Source organism: Furipterus horrens, unplaced genomic scaffold, assembly GCF_987537825.1.
Source record: "Furipterus horrens unplaced genomic scaffold, mFurHor1.1.pri manual_scaffold_17, whole genome shotgun sequence".
In the NCBI taxonomy this organism is placed as follows: domain Eukaryota; kingdom Metazoa; phylum Chordata; class Mammalia; order Chiroptera; family Furipteridae; genus Furipterus; species Furipterus horrens.
The window spans coordinates 10,864,379-10,885,898 of NW_028327187.1; the positions used below are offsets into that span (position 1 = coordinate 10,864,379).

General features: G+C 38.5%; 1 protein-coding gene across 4 annotated transcripts in view; it reads left to right on the top strand.

Moving 5' to 3' along the window:
• Positions 1-21,520, top strand: part of KIF4A (kinesin family member 4A) — a 93,963-nt gene that overhangs the window by 57,426 nt on the left and 15,017 nt on the right. For all 4 annotated transcript variants that reach the window (XM_090265303.1, XM_090265302.1, XM_090265300.1 and 1 more), the window contains 7 exons: positions 5,083-5,186; positions 6,089-6,233; positions 6,970-7,080; positions 10,998-11,081; positions 11,588-11,701; positions 18,621-18,776; positions 18,902-19,002. In XM_090265303.1, coding sequence (XP_090121429.1) covers positions 5,083-5,186; positions 6,089-6,233; positions 6,970-7,080; positions 10,998-11,081; positions 11,588-11,701; positions 18,621-18,776; positions 18,902-19,002 — 815 coding nt within the window. The remainder of the gene's footprint in view (positions 1-5,082; positions 5,187-6,088; positions 6,234-6,969; positions 7,081-10,997; positions 11,082-11,587; positions 11,702-18,620; positions 18,777-18,901; positions 19,003-21,520) is intronic.

The following is a 21,520-nucleotide window of genomic DNA, read 5'->3' on the forward strand; positions in this document are numbered from 1 at the left end:
ATCCATCTCCTGGTGGAGGGTCCCCTTTTCCATGCGCTGTGGCTGGGTCTCGCTCCAGTGGGGGCGGCAGGGGACGCGCTACAGCACCTGCAGGTCTGCCACACACCCTGACTAGAGTGGTCCAGGTTTAGGGGAACTGTCAACAAGGGCACTCACCTGGTCCTCTGGTCCTGGCTTGTTCCCTCTGCTCCCAGAAAGTTCTGGTGTCTCCCTGAGCTTCTCCAGGCGGTCCCTCTCTCTTGTTCGCTGTGCAGAGGCTGTCCCGTTGGCTGTCCATTTCTTTCTTGAACACAGCCCTCCTGGAATCTTCTGTCCTGGTTTGCTTCTTCTAGGCCTGCTGTCCAGCCATCAACCGGTGACCATCACCCCAGAATCTGTGTTGAAACAGATTCAGTGTCTTCCTTCTTCCTGGGACAATCCTTTGTGTGGGTGGCATACAACTCTTAATAGCTTTCCGAGGAAATGTAAATGAGAAGGAAATGTTTAAACAATTGCATGCCTGCAAACAGTTCTTTGTTCTTGTCCTTACACTTGTTAGTTTGGCTGGGTTTAGAATTCTACAATGGAATTTTTTTTTCAGAATTTTGAAAACTTTGCTCCATTGTCTTTTATTTCCAATGTTGCTGATAAGAAATCCACTATAATTTGTGATGCTTTTTATTGGATCTGTTTTATTTTTCCCCCTCTGGAAACTTTTAAGATCTTTTCATTGTCTCAAAGTGAAATTTAATTTTATAGTGATGTGTGTTTTCTCATTGATCGGGCTTGCTGCTTGCGATCTCCTTTCGATCTAGATATTAGTATTCTCCTTTCATGGAAGGTTTTCTTGTATTCTTTACTGGTCTTCCTTTTTTTTTCATGGTTATAATGCTCATTTCTAAGGAAAGAAATTAAATCTTGTTAAGGTTTTTTCTTTCCTGCCTTACCTCTGTTTCTCCAAATTTCTTCCTTTAGTGTGTTTGTTCTGGTCTTTCCTTCAGGTAAGAAACATGCCTTAAATCTCCAGTGATCTTTGGCCACTCATTCATATTTAACACTGAGGTACTAAAAAAAATAGGGAGTTCTGCATGTGTGGCTTTCTCTTGGGCTGATCAGTTTCTAATAACGAAATTGTTCATTCATTCTCCTGCCTGAAGTTACGAGGGCAGAGTGGTGGTATGCCCTGTTTCTAGTGACCCAGAGAAAATAAGAGAGTTGGAGTCTCTCTAGGCATATACATACACACCTTTATTTAATCCCCTATCAGCAGATGATACTTTATTCCTACCTTCCACTGTGTCTACTCTCTGTGAGTCCAACCCGTCGGATTCGCTCTGTCCAGAGAGGGAAACCTTTGCTCCTTTCTGTGGTTCTATGGCATAAATTAGCTTATTTCTTCTTGCCATTTGTCCTGTAAGAGTCATATTTTAGCTTTTCCACTCTGCTAAGTCAGTTACCACTTACTCAACTGTTTGCCTTTTCCAACATATATTTATATCTTTTGACTGCTCTCTTCATTCTTGTTTATTTATACCCTCCCTTTAGGTCATTTTAGTGGGATTTCAGGAGGGATCATGTTAAATATGTGGCTCGATCCTTCAGGTTAACAGGACATAAAAATGCCACTTTTTTTTTTCCCAGTTGAATGTATTTTGGCCTTTTGAGAGTAAATGAAGGCTGAAGAATCATTCCTCGCTGGTGCTCTTGACTAGAATGACAGAGGCCTGTGCCCCCAGTGTACCACTAACTGTACAAGGAGGTGTTGCTCGTGAACTATAACCATAGCCGTAGTAAGCTATCTTGTCCTTTCACCCGTTGACATCAGACATACTTCAACTCCAAAACCTAAAAGTTAAGGGGACATACATGCTATGCACCTGAATCCAATATAAAATAGTATTGAATGTGAACCGGAATTGGAAAAATACAATTTAGATTATTTCAAATGGAATCTAAATAAGAGCAAATACATTCTTAATATAAATAGTGCTCTTTAAGGCACATGTAAATCACTGACTCTTTTACAAGATATTTTATTGATTCACTTTTAGAGAGGGGCTGGGAGGGAGAAAGAGAGGGAGAGAAACATTATCAAGGTGAAAAAGAAACATCAATTGGTTGCCTCTCATACGTGCCCCATCTGGGGACTGACCCACAACCCAGGCATGTGCCCTGACCAGGAATTGAACCAGCGATCTTTCAGTTTGCAGAACACTGCCCAACCAGCTGAGCCACACTGGTCAGAGCTGTCTCTCTTTTTCTAAGCAATATTTTTTCTATCACTATGAAGCATTGCCATAGGAAAATTTGAGGAGCTATAGGTTCTGACTAATGAAGATTATTATGAGTTACAGTAGCTTAGGACTCAAATATTTGAATAATTCCTTCTGTAGAGTTGGTGAGGCAATTGTTGAGTGAATATGGCATATATAATAAAGACATGCTATTTTTACTCGTCTGGTACAAATTTGGAAGTCTAGTCTGGTAGTAAATGAAATGTTAACAAGGGTACAGAAAAACAAGTACTCTCATAGAAGGTCTGTCTGGGAAAAGTCTAGCCATTGTTAGTATAACGAGAACAGTTTGCACAACATTGATGTAGCCCAGCGGCCAAGGAGAGCAGACTGGAATGCACATGTGTGAACAATGACGCCTTCACTGTACTAGTCAGTGGGGGAGGTCGTCGCCATTGAGTGAGTACGTGTCCTGTGTGGCCCTCACATTCAAAATGACTGAGGGGGTAGAGCAATGAATCTGTGTCAGATTTTGCATGAAGCTTGAACATTTATTTCTCCATGGAAACTATTCAGATGATTCAGAAGGCTGCAGCTATGGGCAACTGGCGATTGGCAGCTTCATCACAACAACACTCCCGCTCATGTACCATGTCTCATGCAGAGTTTTTTGGTGAAACATCAAATCACCCAGGTGACTGAGGTCCCCTATAGCCCAGATTTGGCTCCTTGAGACTTCTGGCTTTTCCCAAAACTAAAATCACCTTTGAAAAGGAAGAGATTTCAGATTGTCAATGAGATTCAGGAAAATACGACAGGGCAGCTGATGGCCATTGGGAGAACTATATGAGGTCCCAAGGTGCCTACTTTGAAGGGGACTGGGGCGTCACTGTCCTATGTACAGGGTTTCTTGTATTTTCAATAAATGTCTCTTTTTCATAATATGTGGCTGGATACTTTCTGGACAGACCTCCCATGTAGCTAGCAAGGGTGTAAATTGGAATAGCCACTTTGGAAGGCAATTTGGTAGTATGTATTAAAATTGAAAAGGTGTACCCCCCAGGGTCCTGTAAATTCCACTTGTCTCTACTGTAGAAAAACCTGGTGCATGTGCACAGAAGGCATGTACAAGAATATTTCATTATGGCAGAAAACCAGAATGAGATAGATCTTTATATGCACTGATATAAATAAATCTCCAAGACCAGCTCTTTTTAAAAAGACAAGTTACGGAATATTATATACATAAAGTGGAATTTCTTTTACCTTTAATACATTTCAGTAGGTACACAGACATACATAAATGCACATTTGTATGTATGTGTGTATATATATATATAATATTATTTTATATCTATTTACATATAGTATATATTTTAGACATTTTCTATAATATAGTTATTAATAACATTCTGTGCATTTACATGTATGTATAAATGTCTAGAATAGGTAAGTGTCTAGAAAACTATCTGGAAGGCCTGCATTAAGCCAATAACTATGGTCACTTCTGGAGACAGGACTGGAATTCTGGAAGGGGTGGGGCAGTCAGAGGGACTTCCCCTTTATATGTATTACCTGGATGTTTTTTACAAGAATGTCTTTATGTGTTAGTTCTATGAATATACACACATATATACATACATTTTTGCCAGTTTAAATATGCAGGGTAACTCTATAGGAGTGAGATAGATTTTAATTGTTTATACTGAAGTGGCTCAGGATATTTCATGGAAAACAGCTCACACCTATTTAGGAAGCTTCTCTGCTAAAGCCCCACCTAATGCTGCCTCATTCACTCATTTTCCTTTAATCTTTTTTGGTGATGATAACAGGAAGGAATCTGTCACTGGGTTTTCCCAATCTTCAAAACTACCAAACTTCAGTTTCTAGAATTTGTTTCCTAAATGCATGCAGAACTCCAGTTGCTATTGAGTACGATTGGAAGTTCTGAATATAGGGATGTTTGTGCATCTCTTTACAGTTTATAAAATGTCTTTACTTTAAAACAAAATCTTATTTAATCTTCCCAACAACCCTTTGGTGTAAATGGTGTTGTTAAGTGTTTATGTAGATAGGGAAACTCTAGGGGGTCCCCAAGACCACCCCCAAGGTCTGATGATTCACCAGGAGGACTCACAGGACTCAGCATAGAGTCATACTCACAGCTAAGATTTATTACAGGGAAAGGGTACAAAGCAAAATCAGCAAAAGGCAAAGGCACATGGGACAAAGTCTGAAGGGAACCAGTGATGTCACACAGTATGTAATTTTTCCAGCAGTGGAAATGCATGAAATGTTGTCTGTCGGGGAGGTTTCCCTGAGCCTAGGAATCCAGAGTTTTTACCAGGAATCATTCACGCAGTTATTCTCTGCCTAGCACATGCCAAGATTCTAGACTCTCAGAAGGAAAGCATGTGTTCCGGATAAATCCTACTGTTTGCACAGTTTAGGCACAGTGAGCCACTTTTATCAGTTAGGGAATGGTGGGAACCCTTCCAAAACCGAAGTTTCCAGACATGAGCCAAGGACCAAACTTAACGAGCAGGCCTTTTGAAACAGAGTAGTTTCACGCCTGCTGTAGTAACTCTACTCTGAACAGAAACTAAGGCTAAAAGAGATGAAGTAACTTTCCTTAAGCAATTTGGATTGTAAGTACTGGAATCAGGGCTCAAGCCCAGGCCTTTGAATTCCAAGTCCATACTTTTCCCACTACAGAACATTAATCTCCATCAAATCAAGTACAAATGTTTTTAGTGTGCAATTGAAGTGCTGAAATTGAGTGCACAATTCCTTAAGACATGGAATGTTGAAGTGATTTTCTTCCCATGCCTTTAATGCCTTCTTTCTCTCTGACCTATAACATTTGTAGGATAACATAAAAAATCTAGAATTGGAAGTCGTCAGTCTGCAAAAGGAAAAGGAAGAATTGCTTCTTGAACTTCAGACAACAAAGAAGGATGTCAACCAAGCCAAGTAAGGATAAAGTCAATAAATATTACATCAAGTTCCTGCTATGTAAAGAGCTTTAGAGGAAGTGGAGAAGTAAAAGAGCCATTTCCTGCCCCCACAAAATTTAAACTGAGTTGTGGAGGGGAGTCCTAAACAAAAGAAGTTAGTTAATTGAAAATTTAAATAACATGTCATAATGACAGTAGACGGATTCCATAACACAGCGTATGATTAATAGCCGGATACATTTCTTAGGTAGTAATATTGCTCTGAGTTCAGAGGCAGGAGATACCAGTTTATGCTGGCACAACCAAGGAAGGCTTTCGAAGAAGTTAGCATTGGAGCTGGATTTTGAAAGATGATCAGACCTACCACATAGCAACAGTTTGTCTCTGCACTGATGGTAAATTAACTTGTGAATAGAATTAATGTCCAGGCTAGTAAATAGAAAATCAGTCTAGCTGTTTCTTAGTTAAGAATAAAACCAAGACAGATAACCAGAGTATCCTCCTTTCCCTCAACTCTCTCCGTTAATCGCTATTCTACCTTCCTTTTACTCAGTGACTCTGTTGTATCTCCCCGTTGAGTCTAGGGGTCATGTTCTTAAAAATTATGCTACGCGTTTACTTTCTATCTCATCCTTGTGTACTCATCATCAGAATTATTTCTCATAGCTACAGTGAAATTAAATGGCTTCAGAGAACCATCCTTTTAACACAGAATGGTGTCAGGAGCTGTATTGAGGCAATCGCGTTGTTACATAGTCATAAAAATTGTTCTTTGCCTCTGTATTAAGGCCTCATTATTGAGACTGGTCACCTATTTTATTTATATATCGGGGTTGAGAGCCTGGGAGTCTAATGCTCTGTCTTCCGAAGTCAGGCTTTGCTGCTGCTAGTCCTCATTTCTACAGCGTCTGTGTTTAGGTTGAGTGAGCGTCGCCGCAAACGTCTCCAGGAGCTAGAGGGTCAACTAGCTGATCTGAAGAAGAAACTGAACGAACAGTCCAAACTTCTGAAGCTGAAAGAATCCACAGAGCATACTGTCTCCAAACTGAACCAAGAGATACGGGTATTAAACTCTCATCCGTGCGTTTACCCCACTAAAATTTACAAACATAGGTGTTCTGTTTGGGAGTATACTATACAGGTGTTCTCAGGTGAGAGAGTAGCAGACAGGGTCATCATTTCAAGTGTGTGAATCTCCACAAATGTCCCTTTTGCAAGACATTGTTCCTGTAGTCATCTAGAATCTGAATAGCAAAACCCTTCTTTGACGTTCAAAGTTTAATATTAGATTCTCTGAAACCAAAGGGCAAAGATACCTTAATATTTAGTGGTAATACCCTGACCACCTTCCATGATCATGTGAAATAATTTCACAAAGTAGTTGCAAAGTAACAGACACCTGGAGAAAATTTTCAGTTATTGAATATTCAGTTTATCTGCAAAGTAGTGGTGACAGGCCACTTGTACTGAAGCCTTTAGATACAATGCTTGCTGGGTGGATTTGTCCTTGAGGCTTAGTAGATATTTCCTTGAAATTTCATTTATATACCATGAATTCAAAGCAGGATTTAGCTTGTAGGCACATTTTTGCTTTTATTTCTTCAGTGTATTTATTTGTATAGTTTATACTTGGAAACCCTGTGCAGCATAGCAAGGGGTATTGCAACCTTAATCTGAAAATCCGTTGGCGGCCTTTTCAGCTTAGTTTTCGCTCTTGTTAATGGTTAGTCTGTCCATCTGCACATCAGCCTGCCATAAATGCAGGTGACTAATACCCGTCCTGGTCTTTGTTTTTCCAGGTGATGAAGAACCAGCGGGTACAGTTAATGCGTCAGATGAAGGAGGACGCCGAGAAGTTTAGACAGTGGAAGCAACAAAAAGACAAAGAAGTAATTCAATTAAAAGAACGAGTAAGTAACAGCACTCTTCAAAGGTAATAAACCTTTCTCTGGGCTCACTAACATCACATCATGTTTTCAAGTAACTGCTATCTGCAAAAAATGGGACACATTCATGAATTTAATAGCTGTTTATTAAATGTCTGCTATACGCAAGGCACTACCCACTAGATACCGTGGAAGATAGAAAGACAAGTAGTATATGAACTGTGCCCTTGAGAAAATGACTTATTTAAGGGGAAAGTAAGACATAAATATGGTTTTCTCCAGTATAAGGAGTAAAGAGATCTGTGCTTTACAAATGGTCTGAAATACCCAAATCATCCAGAAAGGGAAGCACACTTCTGGTTGGAATAAAAAGGATGGTAGGTGAACAGGCCTTGAATAATAGGGAGGATTTTGATAGAGATCAGTGCAGGCAGAACAGCAGGAGATGGCAGCTCTGTGGGCATATTCAAGGAATGGCTAATGGTCTGGGTGGGATGAAGGACGGTGGTGGACGATCCCATTGGAAGGACAAGTTGAAGCTGGATTGTTAAAGACCCAAGAAGTTTGAACTTTATTTTGTGAGCAAAGTACAGGTATTTTTAAGGTTTTTTGAGAAACAGAGGGATATCAGCAAAGTACTGCTTTAGAAAGATTTGTCCGGGAGTAATGGGTAGAACAAACGGACATATTGAGAAACCAGAGGCCAAGTGAAGAAGACGTATCTTCCAGAAGGATAGTAAGGGCCTGATTTAGAGTAGCAACAGTGTTCTTGAAAAGGACATTGATTTGGAGAAATTTGGAGAATGGGCCAGAATGCGACATGTTGGGTCAAGAAATAAGGAGAGATGTACTTCAGAATGATAGTACATCGGCGGACTCTACTCGGTAAGAGTAAAACTGATAACATTTATGAAAACAGCTATTAATTGTCTCTAGAAATTGTCCTAAGAGCATACAGCAAATAAACAATTACTCAAGGAACTCTGCTAAATCTCAGTAAGAACAGCAAGAGTCTGTGGCATTTGAGCCATGACCAGCTCCCTCCCCTCAACCTCCAGCTTCCCATCTATGGCAGTGGTTCCTTCTGTTCCATCCCCCTCAGCTCTGTGTCATTGGTGCTCGGTTTCAGGCAAGAGCAGCCAGGACATCTGGGTTTCCCTTCTTCCACATAGCCCCCATGCATAGGGTGAAAGCTCTACCCTGTTGCACAAGGCTAGGAACGCTGGGGCCTGATTACCCCAGCCCACCTAACCATAGGATGTAGGCTCCATGTCAGGAGAATCAAGCCAAAAAAAAAAAATTAAGGTCTGCTGTCCCTGCCCCCTGATCCTGAGTTACGGTGCAGAAGTTCTGCCCAGAGGGTGAGACAGACCATAGGAACAGCGATAGGACTCTGCCTTCTGTAAGGGGGCTGCCTTCATTTGGGGAAAGAGTTGGAGAAATTAAAACCTAAAGGCACTGTCAACCAGGAATCTTATAGACGGCACAGTTTTCTTTCAAAATTGAAGGCAAATTGAAGACATTCCCAGATAAACAAAAGCCAAGATCTACATTTTAAGAAATACTAAAAGAACTTCTGACTGAAAGCACATGATACCAACAGTAATTTGATTCTGCGCGCTCACACACACACACACACAAAGAGTGTCAATAAAGGTATTACGCAGGTACTTCTAAAAGAGTATAATTGTATATTACTTTTCCTTTCATAACTGATTTGAAAAGCAGTTGTATACAATGATATTTATGCAATTGTATTGGTGGGCCTATAATATATAGAAATGTAATATATTTGGCAATAACAGATAAAGGTGGTGGCTGTGAGCAAAGTTGTACCTGAGTAAGTATATGACATCAGGTGGTAACAGGGATGTACAGGAAGAAATGAGGAGAAACAGAAAAGGCCAGTAAGAACAAGTTCTATAAATATGTATTTGCTTTCCTTTTAGCTCAGCTTGTTTAAAGGACATAAATTATATAAAGTAATAATTATAATAATGTATTTTTGGGTTATATGTTGATTTAATATGCATAACAGTAATAGCACAAAAAAGGGAAGAGAGAACAGCTATACAGCCATAACATTTCCATATCTCACTGGAATTAAGTTGATATAAGTCAGAAGTAGATTCTTTTTAAAAAATATTTTATTTCTTTATTTTTAGAGAAAGGGTAGGGGAGGGAGAGAGGGAGAGAAACATTGAACTGTTGCCTCTCACACACCCCCAACCAGGGACCTGGCCCACAACCCAGGCATGTGCCCTGATTCTGAAGCAAACCAGCGACCCTTTGGTTCGCAGATTGGCGCTCAACCCACTGAGCCACACCAGCCAGGGCTGAAGTAGATTCTGATAAGATGTTTATTATAATCACTGGAGCAATTACTAAGAATATAGCTCAAACTAGTTAAATAATCATTAAAGTAATATGGTATACTAGAAAATATTCATATTCACTTAATGTAAAAAGAACCAGTAAAGGAAGAATGAACAAAAAAGATAAAACAAAAAGTAAACTTGAAAACATAAATCCAGACGTATCAATAATAACATAATTTGAGTGGACAAAACAATTTCATCAAAAGGCAGAGATTGTCAGACTGAATTTAAAAAACCCAAGATCTATAACAAGATATGCTGTATTCAGAAGACACATAATGGGTTCAAAGACACAAATAAGTTGAAAGTAAAAGGATGGAAAATTACCTACCATTCACACATCAGCCTTTAATGCTGAAGTGGCTGGCTGTACAGACAAAATACACTTTGGAATACAAACTGCTACGAGAAATAAAATGGGACATTTTATAATGCTAAAGAGTCAATCCATCAGGGAGATACAACACCTAACATATAAAATATGCATCTAACAGAGCCCCAAAATACGTGAAACAAACACCAAAATTAAGGGTGGAATAGACAAATCAAAACCAACATTTGACTATTTCCGCCTTGGCTGGTGCGGTTCAGTGGATTGAGTGCTGGACTGCAAACCAAAGGGTCACTGGTTTGATACCCAGTCAGGGCACATGCCTGGGTTGCGGGCCAGGTCCCCAGTTGGGGGCGTGCGAGACAACCTGATTGATGTTTCTCTTCCTCTTTTTCTCCCTCCCTTCCCATTTCTCTAAAAATAAATAAATAAAATCTTTAAAAAATAATGTTTGGCCATTTCAATACCTCACTTTCGATAATAGATGGAACAACTAGGCACAAGATCAGCAAGGACATAAAAGACTTCATTATTTTAAACCAGCTGGACCTAACAGACATCTATACTCCAACAACAGCAGGCTATGGATTCTTCTCAAGTGTACATGGAACATTCTCCAGGATAGACCGTTTGTTAGGCCATAAAACGTGCATAAATAAATTTAAAAGCATTGAAATAATACAGTACAGTATTATTAACTATGATCACTATATTGTACATAGATCCCCAGAACTTACTCATCTTATAACTTAAAGTTTGTACCCTTTGACTAACCTTTTCCCCATCCCGCAGTCCCCAGTAACCAATGTTCTGCTCTCTGGTTCTATGAGTTTGACTTTTACATTCCACATACAACACATCACGCAGTATTTGTCTTTCATCCGTGTTGTCGCAAATGGCAGGGTTTCCTCCTTGTTTATGGCTGAATAATATTCCATCACATGTATGTACCAAATTTTTGTTATCCATTCATCTTTTCATATCTTGGTTATTGTGAACAATGCTGCAATGAATATGAGAATGCAGATATCTCCTCAAGACACTGCTTTCATTTTCTTTGAATATATACCCAATAGTTGGATTGCTAGATTTTACAGTAGTTCTATTTGTAATTTTTTGAGGAACCTCTTTGTTCCCATAATGACTATACCATTGAAAAACTCTAGTCCCATTATAAGATTTTATTCTAGACAGCTGGATAGCAACTAAAAGTCTGGCTCATTTCTTCTCAGGACCGAAAGAGGCAATATGAGCTGCTCAAACTCGAAAGAAACTTTGAGAAACAGTCTAATGTGCTTAGACGGAAAACCGAGGAGGTAAGAAAAGCCAATCTGCTAAGTCTCGTGTATTGCTTAAATGCTGGCAAAGCACTATCCCTTAAATGAGCCAGCATCCTGAGAAACCAGGGACACCAATCTTGCCCAGCAATCCCTAAGTCTTGATCCTGTTTATATGTCAGGAACTGTGAGCAGATAACCTGATGAAAATGGTACTATTTACATAAGGATTTTTTTTCTAATCAGACTTGCTTCTTTCCAAAACATCACGGAATGCTGTTGGTATGTGACATTTCCAGACCCTTTCAAGTGTGCGGTACTTCTTTGAAATATGCACCTGCCCTAGGCTGTCATGCAGTAACTGTTGACCAGTATCTGTTTTGGAGCCCAGGGCAGGTGCACATTTGACATGAAGACTTACAAACTTGGGCCCTGTGAGAACTCAAACCATAGACTTTTAAATTTTTCTTTGCGAATATCTGGAAATTAGTATGTTCCTCTTTTTATCCTTCAATTCAACATGACTGTGAGCCGTTTTTATTTAGGCAGCAGCTGCCAACAAGAGGCTTAAGGATGCTCTCCAGAAACAACGGGAGGTTGCAGAGAAGCGGAAAGAGACTCAGAGCCGTGGGATGGAAGGCACCGCCGCGCGAGTGAAGGTATGGACGGTTTGAACGGTCATTTCTATTTTGTATATTAGGCATGGGAGGACATGGGAAATAGCTTTCTTTTCATTTAGAAGGAAACTGTGAAATCTAAAGGCCTACCTGAAAGCCTCATGTCCTAAAGCTGTGAATATATGAATGGTTGTTAAAGACCAAGAGCAGACAACCCTTTCCATCCCTGCCCCTCTTCAGATTCACTTAATTATTTGGCACTGTTATTGAGGTACGATTGACCTACAATAAAGTATACATATTTAAAATGTGCAATTCAGTAAGTTTTGACACAGATAGGCACCCGTGAAATCACAATCAAGATAACCTCGATGTCCACCACGACCAAAACTCCGTACCCCTTTGTAATCCCTGCCCTCCCCTCCCTAGTCCGCCCTTCTAGCCCCCATCTCAAGGTAACCATTAACCTGCTTTGTCTCATTATATTTTCATTTTCATTTTCTAGAACTCTATAAAAATTGCATCATGCAGTACTTCTTTTCTGGCTTTCACACAACATAATTAGTTTGAGATTCATCCACGTGGTTGTGTTTATTGATACTTCCTTCCTTTTTTGTTGCCCGGTGGCATCCCATTCTATAGATACATCCCAGTTTTTTAATTCATTCACCTGCTGATGGATTTTTGTTTCTAGCTTTTGACTATTACAGATATTGTACTGAACATTCGCGTCCAAGTCATTGTGTGCATACATGTTTTTATTTCTTTGGGTAGAAAAACTAGGAGTGGAGTGGCTGGCTCATACAATAGGTGGATATTTTAACTTTCTTTTTTGTTTATAAACAACAGAAATTTATTTCTCACAGTTCTGGGGGCTGAAAAGTCCTAGGTCAAGATGCTGGCAGATTCACTTTCTGGTGAAGGCCCATTTCCTGGTTTATAAAAAGCTGTTTTCTCCCTGTGTCCTCACATGGTAGAATAGCATGCATAGTTTAACTTTTAAGCAGCTGCCAAATTGTTTTCCAAAGTGATTCTACCATTTTACATCCCCCCTAACAAAGTATGAGGGTTCCATTCCCATTGCTGTAATTCCCTAACAATATGTACTTTGAATATGGTCAGTCTTCTAAATTTTAGCTATTGTAGTAGATGGGGAGTCATACCCCATTATGATTTAGCTTTCATTTCCCTGATAACTAATGATGTTGAGCATCGTTTCATGTGCTTATTTGCCATATATGTTTTATGAAATATCTGTTCAAATATTTTCCTGATTTTTAATTGGGTCATCTTTTTTCTTATTTTTGAATTATAATTCTTTATATATTCTACATATATCCAACGAAGGACCTTTTAAAGATTTTACTTACTTATTTTTAAGATTTTATTTATTTTTAGAGACAGAGAGAGACATCAATAAGAGAGAGAAACATTCATTGGTTGCCTCTCTTGTGTGCCCTGACAGGGGACTGAACCCATAACCCAGGCATGTGCCCTGACCGGGAATTGAACCGGTGAGCTTTCACTTTGTGGGAAAATGCCCAACCAACTGAGCCACACTGCTCAGGGTGCCTTTTAGGTTTTTAACAGTATCTTTTGAAGAACAAAGCTTTAATTTTGGTGCCATCTGATTGATCGACATTTTTCTTTTATACTTGAAAGGTTTTTATGTCCTATTTAAGAAATCTTTGCCAAACCCAAGGTCACTAAGATTTCCTCCTAAGCTTTCTTCTAGAAGTCACATGTTAAGCTTTATCTTTAGGTCTATGATTCATTTTGACTTGACACCTTTGTCAAAGTCAATTGTGCGTAAGTCAATTTCTAGATTCTATTCCATTGATCTAATGTGTCTATTCTTGATTACGCTGGCCTTATAATAAGTCCTGAAATCAGGTAGTGTAATTTCTCTAAAGTTGTTTTTCTTTTTCAAAATTGTTTTGGGAGATGAGGTCCTTTTCATTTCCATCTAAGGTTTAGAAACAGCTTATCAATTTCTACAAAAAGTCTGCTGAGAGTTTGATTAGGACTGCATAGAATTTATAGATATGTTTGAGAATTTACATCTTAATAATATTGAGTCTTTTGATCCATGAACACACTACACCTCTTCATTTATCAAAGCCTTCTATTTCTCTCAGCAGTGTTCTCATTTTCAGTGTACAGGTGTTACACACTTGTCAAATAATATATGTTTTTATGATAATAGAAATGACTTTTTTATTTCAATTTCCAGCTGTTTGGACATACTTCTTGGTTCTTGTAGCTTTTTTGTAGTCCTTAGGATTTTCCACATAGACAGTTACGCCATCTGCCAATAGGGACAATTTTATTTATTTCTGTTCACTCTGTATGCCTTTTTAAAAACCTTGTTTTGCTTTTGCATTTGCCAAAACCTCCAGGAAAATATTGAGTGGAATAGGTGAAAGAAGACATCCTTGCTTTGTACCCAATCTTAGGAAAAAGCATTCAGTCTTTCACCATTAAGCTTGTTAGCTGTAGGTTTTTTGGTATATGTTCTTTATCAGTTTGAAGAAGTTCCTGTCTGTTCCTATTTTGCTAAAAGTTTTTATCATGAATGGATGTTGAGTTTTTTCCGTAAGTTTTTCTGAATCCTATTGAGATGCTCTTATGGTTTTTCCTGTTTTTATTTTGTTAATATGGCAAATGAGTTGAGTTTTTAACAATCTATTTTATTAAGGCATAACTGACATATAGTAAGATCTACCCTTTTTAAAGGTGTACAGTTCTACAGGTTTTTTTAATAACACATGCAATTGTATAGCCACCCCCCACAATCAAGATATAGAATAGTTCTATGATGCCCCCCAATTTTCCCTCTACGTCTTTATAGTCAATTCCTTGCACATCCCCAGCCCTGGGTGAACACGAATGTGTATTCTGACATTATTATTTTAACCTTCGCATCAGTGTCATGAAAATAGGAACAGTATGGGTTTCTTCACTTAGCATAATGCACTTGACATTCATCCGTGTTGTTACCTGCATCGGTAGTTTGTGCACTTTTTTTTTTTGCTAAGTAGTGTAGTATTCCATTGTATGGATGTCCCACAGTTTATCTACTTAGCTGTTAAAGAATATCTTGGTTTTTCTCTAGTTTTCGGTGTTTATGAATAAAGCTGCTATAAAAACATTCACATGCAGGTTTCTATGTAAACATAGGTAATCATTTCATTTGGGTAAACATAACTAGGAGTGGGATTGCTGGGTCATGTAGTTAGTGTACATTTACTGTATAAGAAACTGCCAAATTATTTATCTAGTTGTTCATTGCTAGTATATAGGAATACAACTGATTTTTAATATTAACTTTTATCTTCTGACTTTATTAGTCTGGTAGCTATTTTGTAGGTTCTTTACAATTTTCTACATAGACAATCATACCATCTGTAAATACAGTTTTATTTCTTCCTTTCTAATGTGCATGCCTTGTGTTTCTTTTTCTTGCCCTTACCACATTGGCTAGGACCGTCAGGATGGTGTTGAATAGGAGTAGTGGCAGTAGAAACCCGTTCAGTCTGTCACCATTAAATATGATGTTAGCTGTAGTTTTTTCATAGATGCCCATTATTAGATTGAGGAAGTTCTTATCTAATCTTAGTTTGCTGTTTTTATTGAGTGGATGTAAATTTTATCAAACGTTTTTTTCTCTAGTTTGTTGACTTGGTAAATCAATTTGATGTTCAGATATGGAACCAGTCTTGCATTCTTTGGATAAACTCCACTTGGTTGTGATATATTATCCTTTTTGTGTATTGCAATGTATAAAATTAAAATTTTGCTAAAATAAAATTTTTGTGTAAAATTTTTACATCTGTGTTCATGAAGGATATAGGTCTGTTGTTTTCTTTTAATGTCTTTCATCTAGTTTTGGTATCAAGGTAATGCTGGCCTCTTAGAATGAGTTGGGAAATAGTCTTTCCTCTTCAGTTGTCTTGAAGAGTTTATATAGACTCAATTTTGTTTCTTCCTTAAAAGTTTGGTACATTTCACAAGGTAAGCCAACTGGACCTCAAAGATTTTTTGTTAGTTTTCTTTGGGGGGAGGCTTTAACTAAAATTTAATTTTTAAAATAGCTATAGGGTTGTTGAGGTTATATATATATTTCTTTGGTATGTGTATATATATATACATATATATATGTATATGTATATGTGTGTGTGTGTGTGTATATATATATATATATAGTGAACTGTGGTAGTTTGTGTGTTTCTCTTCCATCTAAGTTGTCAAATTGATTGGTGTGAAGCTATTCATAATATTCCCTTTTTATCCTTCTGATGACTGTAAAAGCTATATTAAGGTCATCTATCTCATTTGTGTTATTGATATTTTGTGTTTTTTTCTCTTTTTTCCTGATCAGTTTCACTGGAAGTTTGTCAGAGAACCAGCTTATTCTTAAAAATGGCTAAAATGCTAAATTTTATGTTATATATATTTTACCACAATAAAAATACACCCAAAAGACCTCAGCTCATTAATTTCCAACCCGATCTTTATTATTTCTTTCTTCTGTTTTGAATTTCCTTGGCTCTAATCTTTTTAGTTTCTTCTTTCAATTTTAATTTTAATTCTTTTCAATTACAGTTGACACTCAATATTCTGTCAGTTTCAGGTGCAAAGCATAGTGCTTAGACATTTTTATAACTTGCAAAGTGATCCCCCGATAAGTCCAGTACCCACTTGGCACCATACATAGTTACTACAATGTTATTGACGATATTCCCTAGGCTGTGCTTACATCTCTGTGACTGTCCTGTAACTACCAATCTGTACTTCTTAATCCCTTCACCTTTTTCACCCAGCCCCCCAAACCCCCTTCCGTCTAGTAACATGAGGTCATGGACTTGAGTTCTTTCTTCTTTTCTAACGTAGGCATTTAGTGCTGTAAATTTCCCCTTAAGTACTCTTTGAATGACATCCCACAGTTTTTGATAGTTATGCTTTTATGTTCATTCAATTTAAAATACATTCAAATTGCCCTGTTGGTTTCTTCTTTGGCCCATAGGTTATTTGGAAGTGTGTTATTTAGTTTCCAAATATTAGGGGATTTTTCCAGATATCTTTCTGTTAACGATTTCAAATTTAATTCCATTGTGGTTAGAAAACATACTTGGCATGGCTTGAATACTTTTGAATTTATTGAGACTTATTATGGCCTAGAATATGGTCAGTCTTGGCAAGTGTTCTGTGTACTTGAGAAGAATATGTATTGTGCTGTTGTTGGATAGTATTCTGTAAATGTCAGCCATGTCTGTGTGATTGACTGTGCTATTTATTTCTACTATATCCTTGCTGATTTTTTGCCTACTTATTCCATCAGTTATTGAGACATGGGTATTGAAATTTCCATCTAGAATTATGAATTTGTCTTTTTTCTCCTTGTAGTTCTATCTGGTTTGCTTCATGTATTTTGAAGCTCTGTTATTAAAGGCACACTTAGGATTAATTGATTCCTTCATTATTATTAAATAATCTTTTCTATCCCTGGTGATATTTGTTCTGAAATCTACTTTTTCTGCCAATAACATGGGCCTTCCAGCTTTCTTTCAATTAAAATTAGCATGCTGTACTTTTTAATCCTTTTAGTTTTAACCTATTTGTGCCTTCATTTTTAAAGCGTATTTTGTGTGGGCAGCATGTAGTTCGGTCTAGCTTTTTTAATCCAATGTTACAATCGGTAGGTTTGAATCTATCATCTTGCAATTTGTTTTTTAGTTTTTCCCATCTGCTCTGCATTCCCTTTTTCCTTGTTTTCTGGTTTCTTTTGGATCAGTTGAGTAATTTTTATGATTCCATATTATCTCCTTTGTTGGCTTATGTATAATTTTGTTTCACATATTTTGGTGCTTCATTGGGGCATAAACAAGGATTAAGTTCTCTTGAATAATTGACTCATTCGTTGTTATGAAATTACTTGTTTTTATCCTTGCTAATATTCTTTGATGTGAATTCTACATTACTTGATATTACTATCTTCACTCCAGCTTTCTTTGGATTACCCTTATCATGGTATATCTTCTGATGTGAAAGTGTTCTCAGAGATTATTACTTTTTTGAAAACTGGATTTAGTTAATTTTGTTTGCTTAAAAATATTTCATTCATCACTTTAAAGATTAAGAATGGATATTGCTAGGGGGGAAATGGGACAACTATAATTGAAAAACAAAAAAGCATTAATTTTTTGTCAAAAATAAATAAATAAATTCCAGACAGAAAAAGAAAAAAAAGAATGGATGTTGCCCTGGCCGCAATGTGGCTCAGTTGGTTGGAGCTTCATTCCATAACCAAAAGGTTGTGGGTTCGATTCTCAGTCAGGGCACATACCTAGGTTGCAGGTCAGATCCCCATTCAGGCAGGTACAGAAGGCAATGAATCGATGTTTCTCTCTCATATTGACCTCTCTCTCTCTCTCTCTCTCTCTCTCTCTCTCTCTCCCTCCCTCCCTCCCTCCCTCCCTCTATCTCCCTCTCTCTCTCTCTCTCTCTCTCTCTCTCCCCCTCTTCCTGTCTTCCTTTCTCTTCTCCCTTCATCTCTAAAAGCCATGGGAAAAAATGACCTTGGGTGAGAATTTTTTTTAAAGCAGAATGATATCTATTTATTAAATAGACAATCAGACAATACTTTAATTCTGTATCATGACTAGATAAGGACAAACGTTAAGGAAAAAAATGGAGACAATAAAGACAGACTACAGAGAAATGTAGGGTATCTGAAGAAAGATTTTTCTGCAGAAAATCTCTTCCTTGTGACCTTTTGGGATCTCGCTGTTAAAGGCTCTCAGAGAGCTACAGGAATTTTTGGTGAGTGTAGGGCACAAATGGAAATCTCACTTCTACTTACCTGGGCTCTGGTCCAAGGGAAATTAAGTCTGGAGCTGAGTCTAGCCCATGGGCCAGAGATTCCTCATGCCTAACCCAACATTACTGATTTCCCTTCTAGAGTTGGCTTGCAAATGAAATCGAGGTTATGGTCAGCACTGAGGAAGCCAGGCGCCATCTGAGTGACCTTCTTGAAGATAGAAAGGTCCTGGCTCAGCATCTGGCTCAGCTCAAAGAAAAACAGGAATCTTGGGAGAACCCACCTCTTAAGCTGCGAGTAAGTGCCCTTCTGGAAACATTTGACCAGTTATCGGACCCTGCACTCCCCAGACATCCTGACTGCTTTGGACGGTTACTTTCCTTTTAGTACTTTACCCCCATTCCCACTGTTCTTCTTTACAGAGGCGCACATTCTCGCTTGTTCAACTGCCTGGTCAAGTTTCTGACTCAGAGGATTCCATTACAAAGCAGATTGAAAGCCTAGAGACTGAAATGGAACTCAGGTAATGGGATGTCTCCAAGGCATTATAAAAATGTATGCCTGGCCCTGACCAGGTGGCTCAGCTGGTCGGAGCATCGTCCTGTACACCAAACGGTTGCGGGTTTGATTCCCAGTGAGGACACACACCTAGGTTGTGGGTTTGGTCCCTGGTTAGGGCATGTATGGGAGGCAACTAATCAATTAATCGATGTTTCTCTCTCACATCAATGTTTCTCTCTCTCTCTCTCTGTCTCTCCCCCTTCCTCTCTCTCTAAAATCAATAAATATATTGTTGGGTAAGGATTTAAAAAAAAATTATTCCTGGAATTAAAATAGAACCTATCAGTCCAGTGATTTAGAAGCTTCGTGATGGTGGAGAAACAAGAGAAGGTAGCAATTTTTTTTAAATACACACACCACTAGACATGTTAGATGCATTTTCTCATTCAGTCCCTCCCTAAGAGGCACACTTGATGAGGTATGTATAATTCTTCTCACTTTAGAGATCTGAAGTGAAGCTCACAGGTCTTAAGATATTTGTTAAAGGTGATACGGGGCTGGGATTTGGCGCCCGGTCTAAGGCCAAAGCCCTCGCTCTTTATGCTGCAGCACAATTTCTGATGCAGTAGAACTGACTATACACAGCACTTCGGGGGAACCCAAAAACTGATACCAGAGAGCAATGACATAAAAGTAGGAGACCTTTAGAGATCAACAGCAAAGGAGATAGAAGAGAACGTATAGGTAAACTGATTATAGGCATTAAATGGGATTAGTAAGACAAGTACATAACAAAGTATTTGACGTATTACAGGCGCTCAGTGAACATTCTTCTCTCTCTCCCTTCCTGGCTGTAAGACCAGAAATTATGCTCCACAATCTCTCTAATCACTGCTGTCTGTTATGTATCTACGAACTCAAGAAGGATCAGAACTTAGAGATTGTATAGTGTCTTAGGATAATTGAATTTTATGGCCCAGAAGAGCTTGGAGATCTTTAATTTGTTTTTAGCAGCACACACTAGCTGTTTACCCTTGGCTACATCTGTAAAGTCAGCATTTGAGTTTCTACTCTGTGCTGCACTTGGTGCAGTTGGGATATATAGAAAAAATAGATGGTATTACCCTTGCTTTCAAGTGGAAATAGTATAATGTGCTGGGATCATGTGTTAACAGTTCAGGAATGTTGTAAGCCATTGATAGCTTACAACTGGTTATAGTAAGAGAACTTACACCACAGAAACTAACAAAATCTACAAATCAAGTCTTTTTTTTTTTTTTTTTTTTTAATGGCTGGCTGTTAAAGATTTACCACTGTGCTTAAGTAAATGATTACTTAAATGTAGGGCAGGTGCCAAATAGAGGGCAATCAGACAGAGATGAGTTTAATCAAGAGAGTTTTCCGCAAGTTGATGAGCCATAAACTGAATTTTCAAATAACTGAGGGATATGAATTGTCAGAAACAACAAGAAAGGGCATGTTGTAGAAAACAGTTCTCAAGTGTTCTGGCTCACCTCTTCCAAGAAGCCTTCCCTGACCCTTTATCTCTTACTAATGTCCCTCTCTTATAAACTTCTTCAGAACTTACAGTATTCAATCATGTGATACAGGCAATATATGTTATCTTGACATTTATTAACTGTTTTACATTTATTAGTCTTGTTGATCTAGAAAGATTGTAAGCTTGTTGAAGGATAAGGACTACATATTAGACCGGGATTCTCAAAAGTGTGGTCCCCAAACCCCTGGGGGTCTCTGAGACCCTTTCAGGGAGTCTGACTGATCAAAACTATTTTCAGCCCTGGCTGGTGTGGCTCAGTGGATTGAGCACCGGCCTGCAAACTGAAACGTCACTGGTTCAATATGCGGTCAGGGCACATGCCTGGGTTGCAGGCCAGGTCCCTAGCTGGGGGCATATGCAAGAGGCAACTGATTGATGTTTCTCTCAGACTATCAATGTTTCTCTCCCAACTCGAATAAATGGAAAGACACATTTAAAAAAAAAAGAAAGAAAGAAACTTGTCAGTCTTGTGGCAGGCACTTCAAGATGACCTCTCACAACACCAACCATAGGTATCAGTTTGGTATTAATTCCAGCAAAGAGCATCCACCTCTTTGTTACTTTGAGATTTTCCTTCTAGTCTCCAGCCTGAATCTTGTCCCTACAGAGGTGAGCCCCACCCTATCACAGTCGGAGCTCATGTGACCTCGAGATGAAGTCACATTACAGTCAATACAGTACTAAAAAGCCTTACTAAAACAAATCTTGCCAAGTTCCACCTTGGAATCCATTTATTTCAACCAGTATTTCATAAAATGAAACCATTTGGATGGTCTTTAGAGTCCCTTTGTAACAGGATTTGAGGTACTGTATATCCCAACAGCTGCTGAGCCCACATTCTAACCAGATGACATAATCATTACTTACATGACATTGAACTAATACCTCCTGCCATCAAACTATTTGAAGTGTCTCCTCAGAGCTCTTCCCCTCTCCTTGCTGTTGAGACTCCTAGCAATAAGGCTCGCCGTTTCTTTCC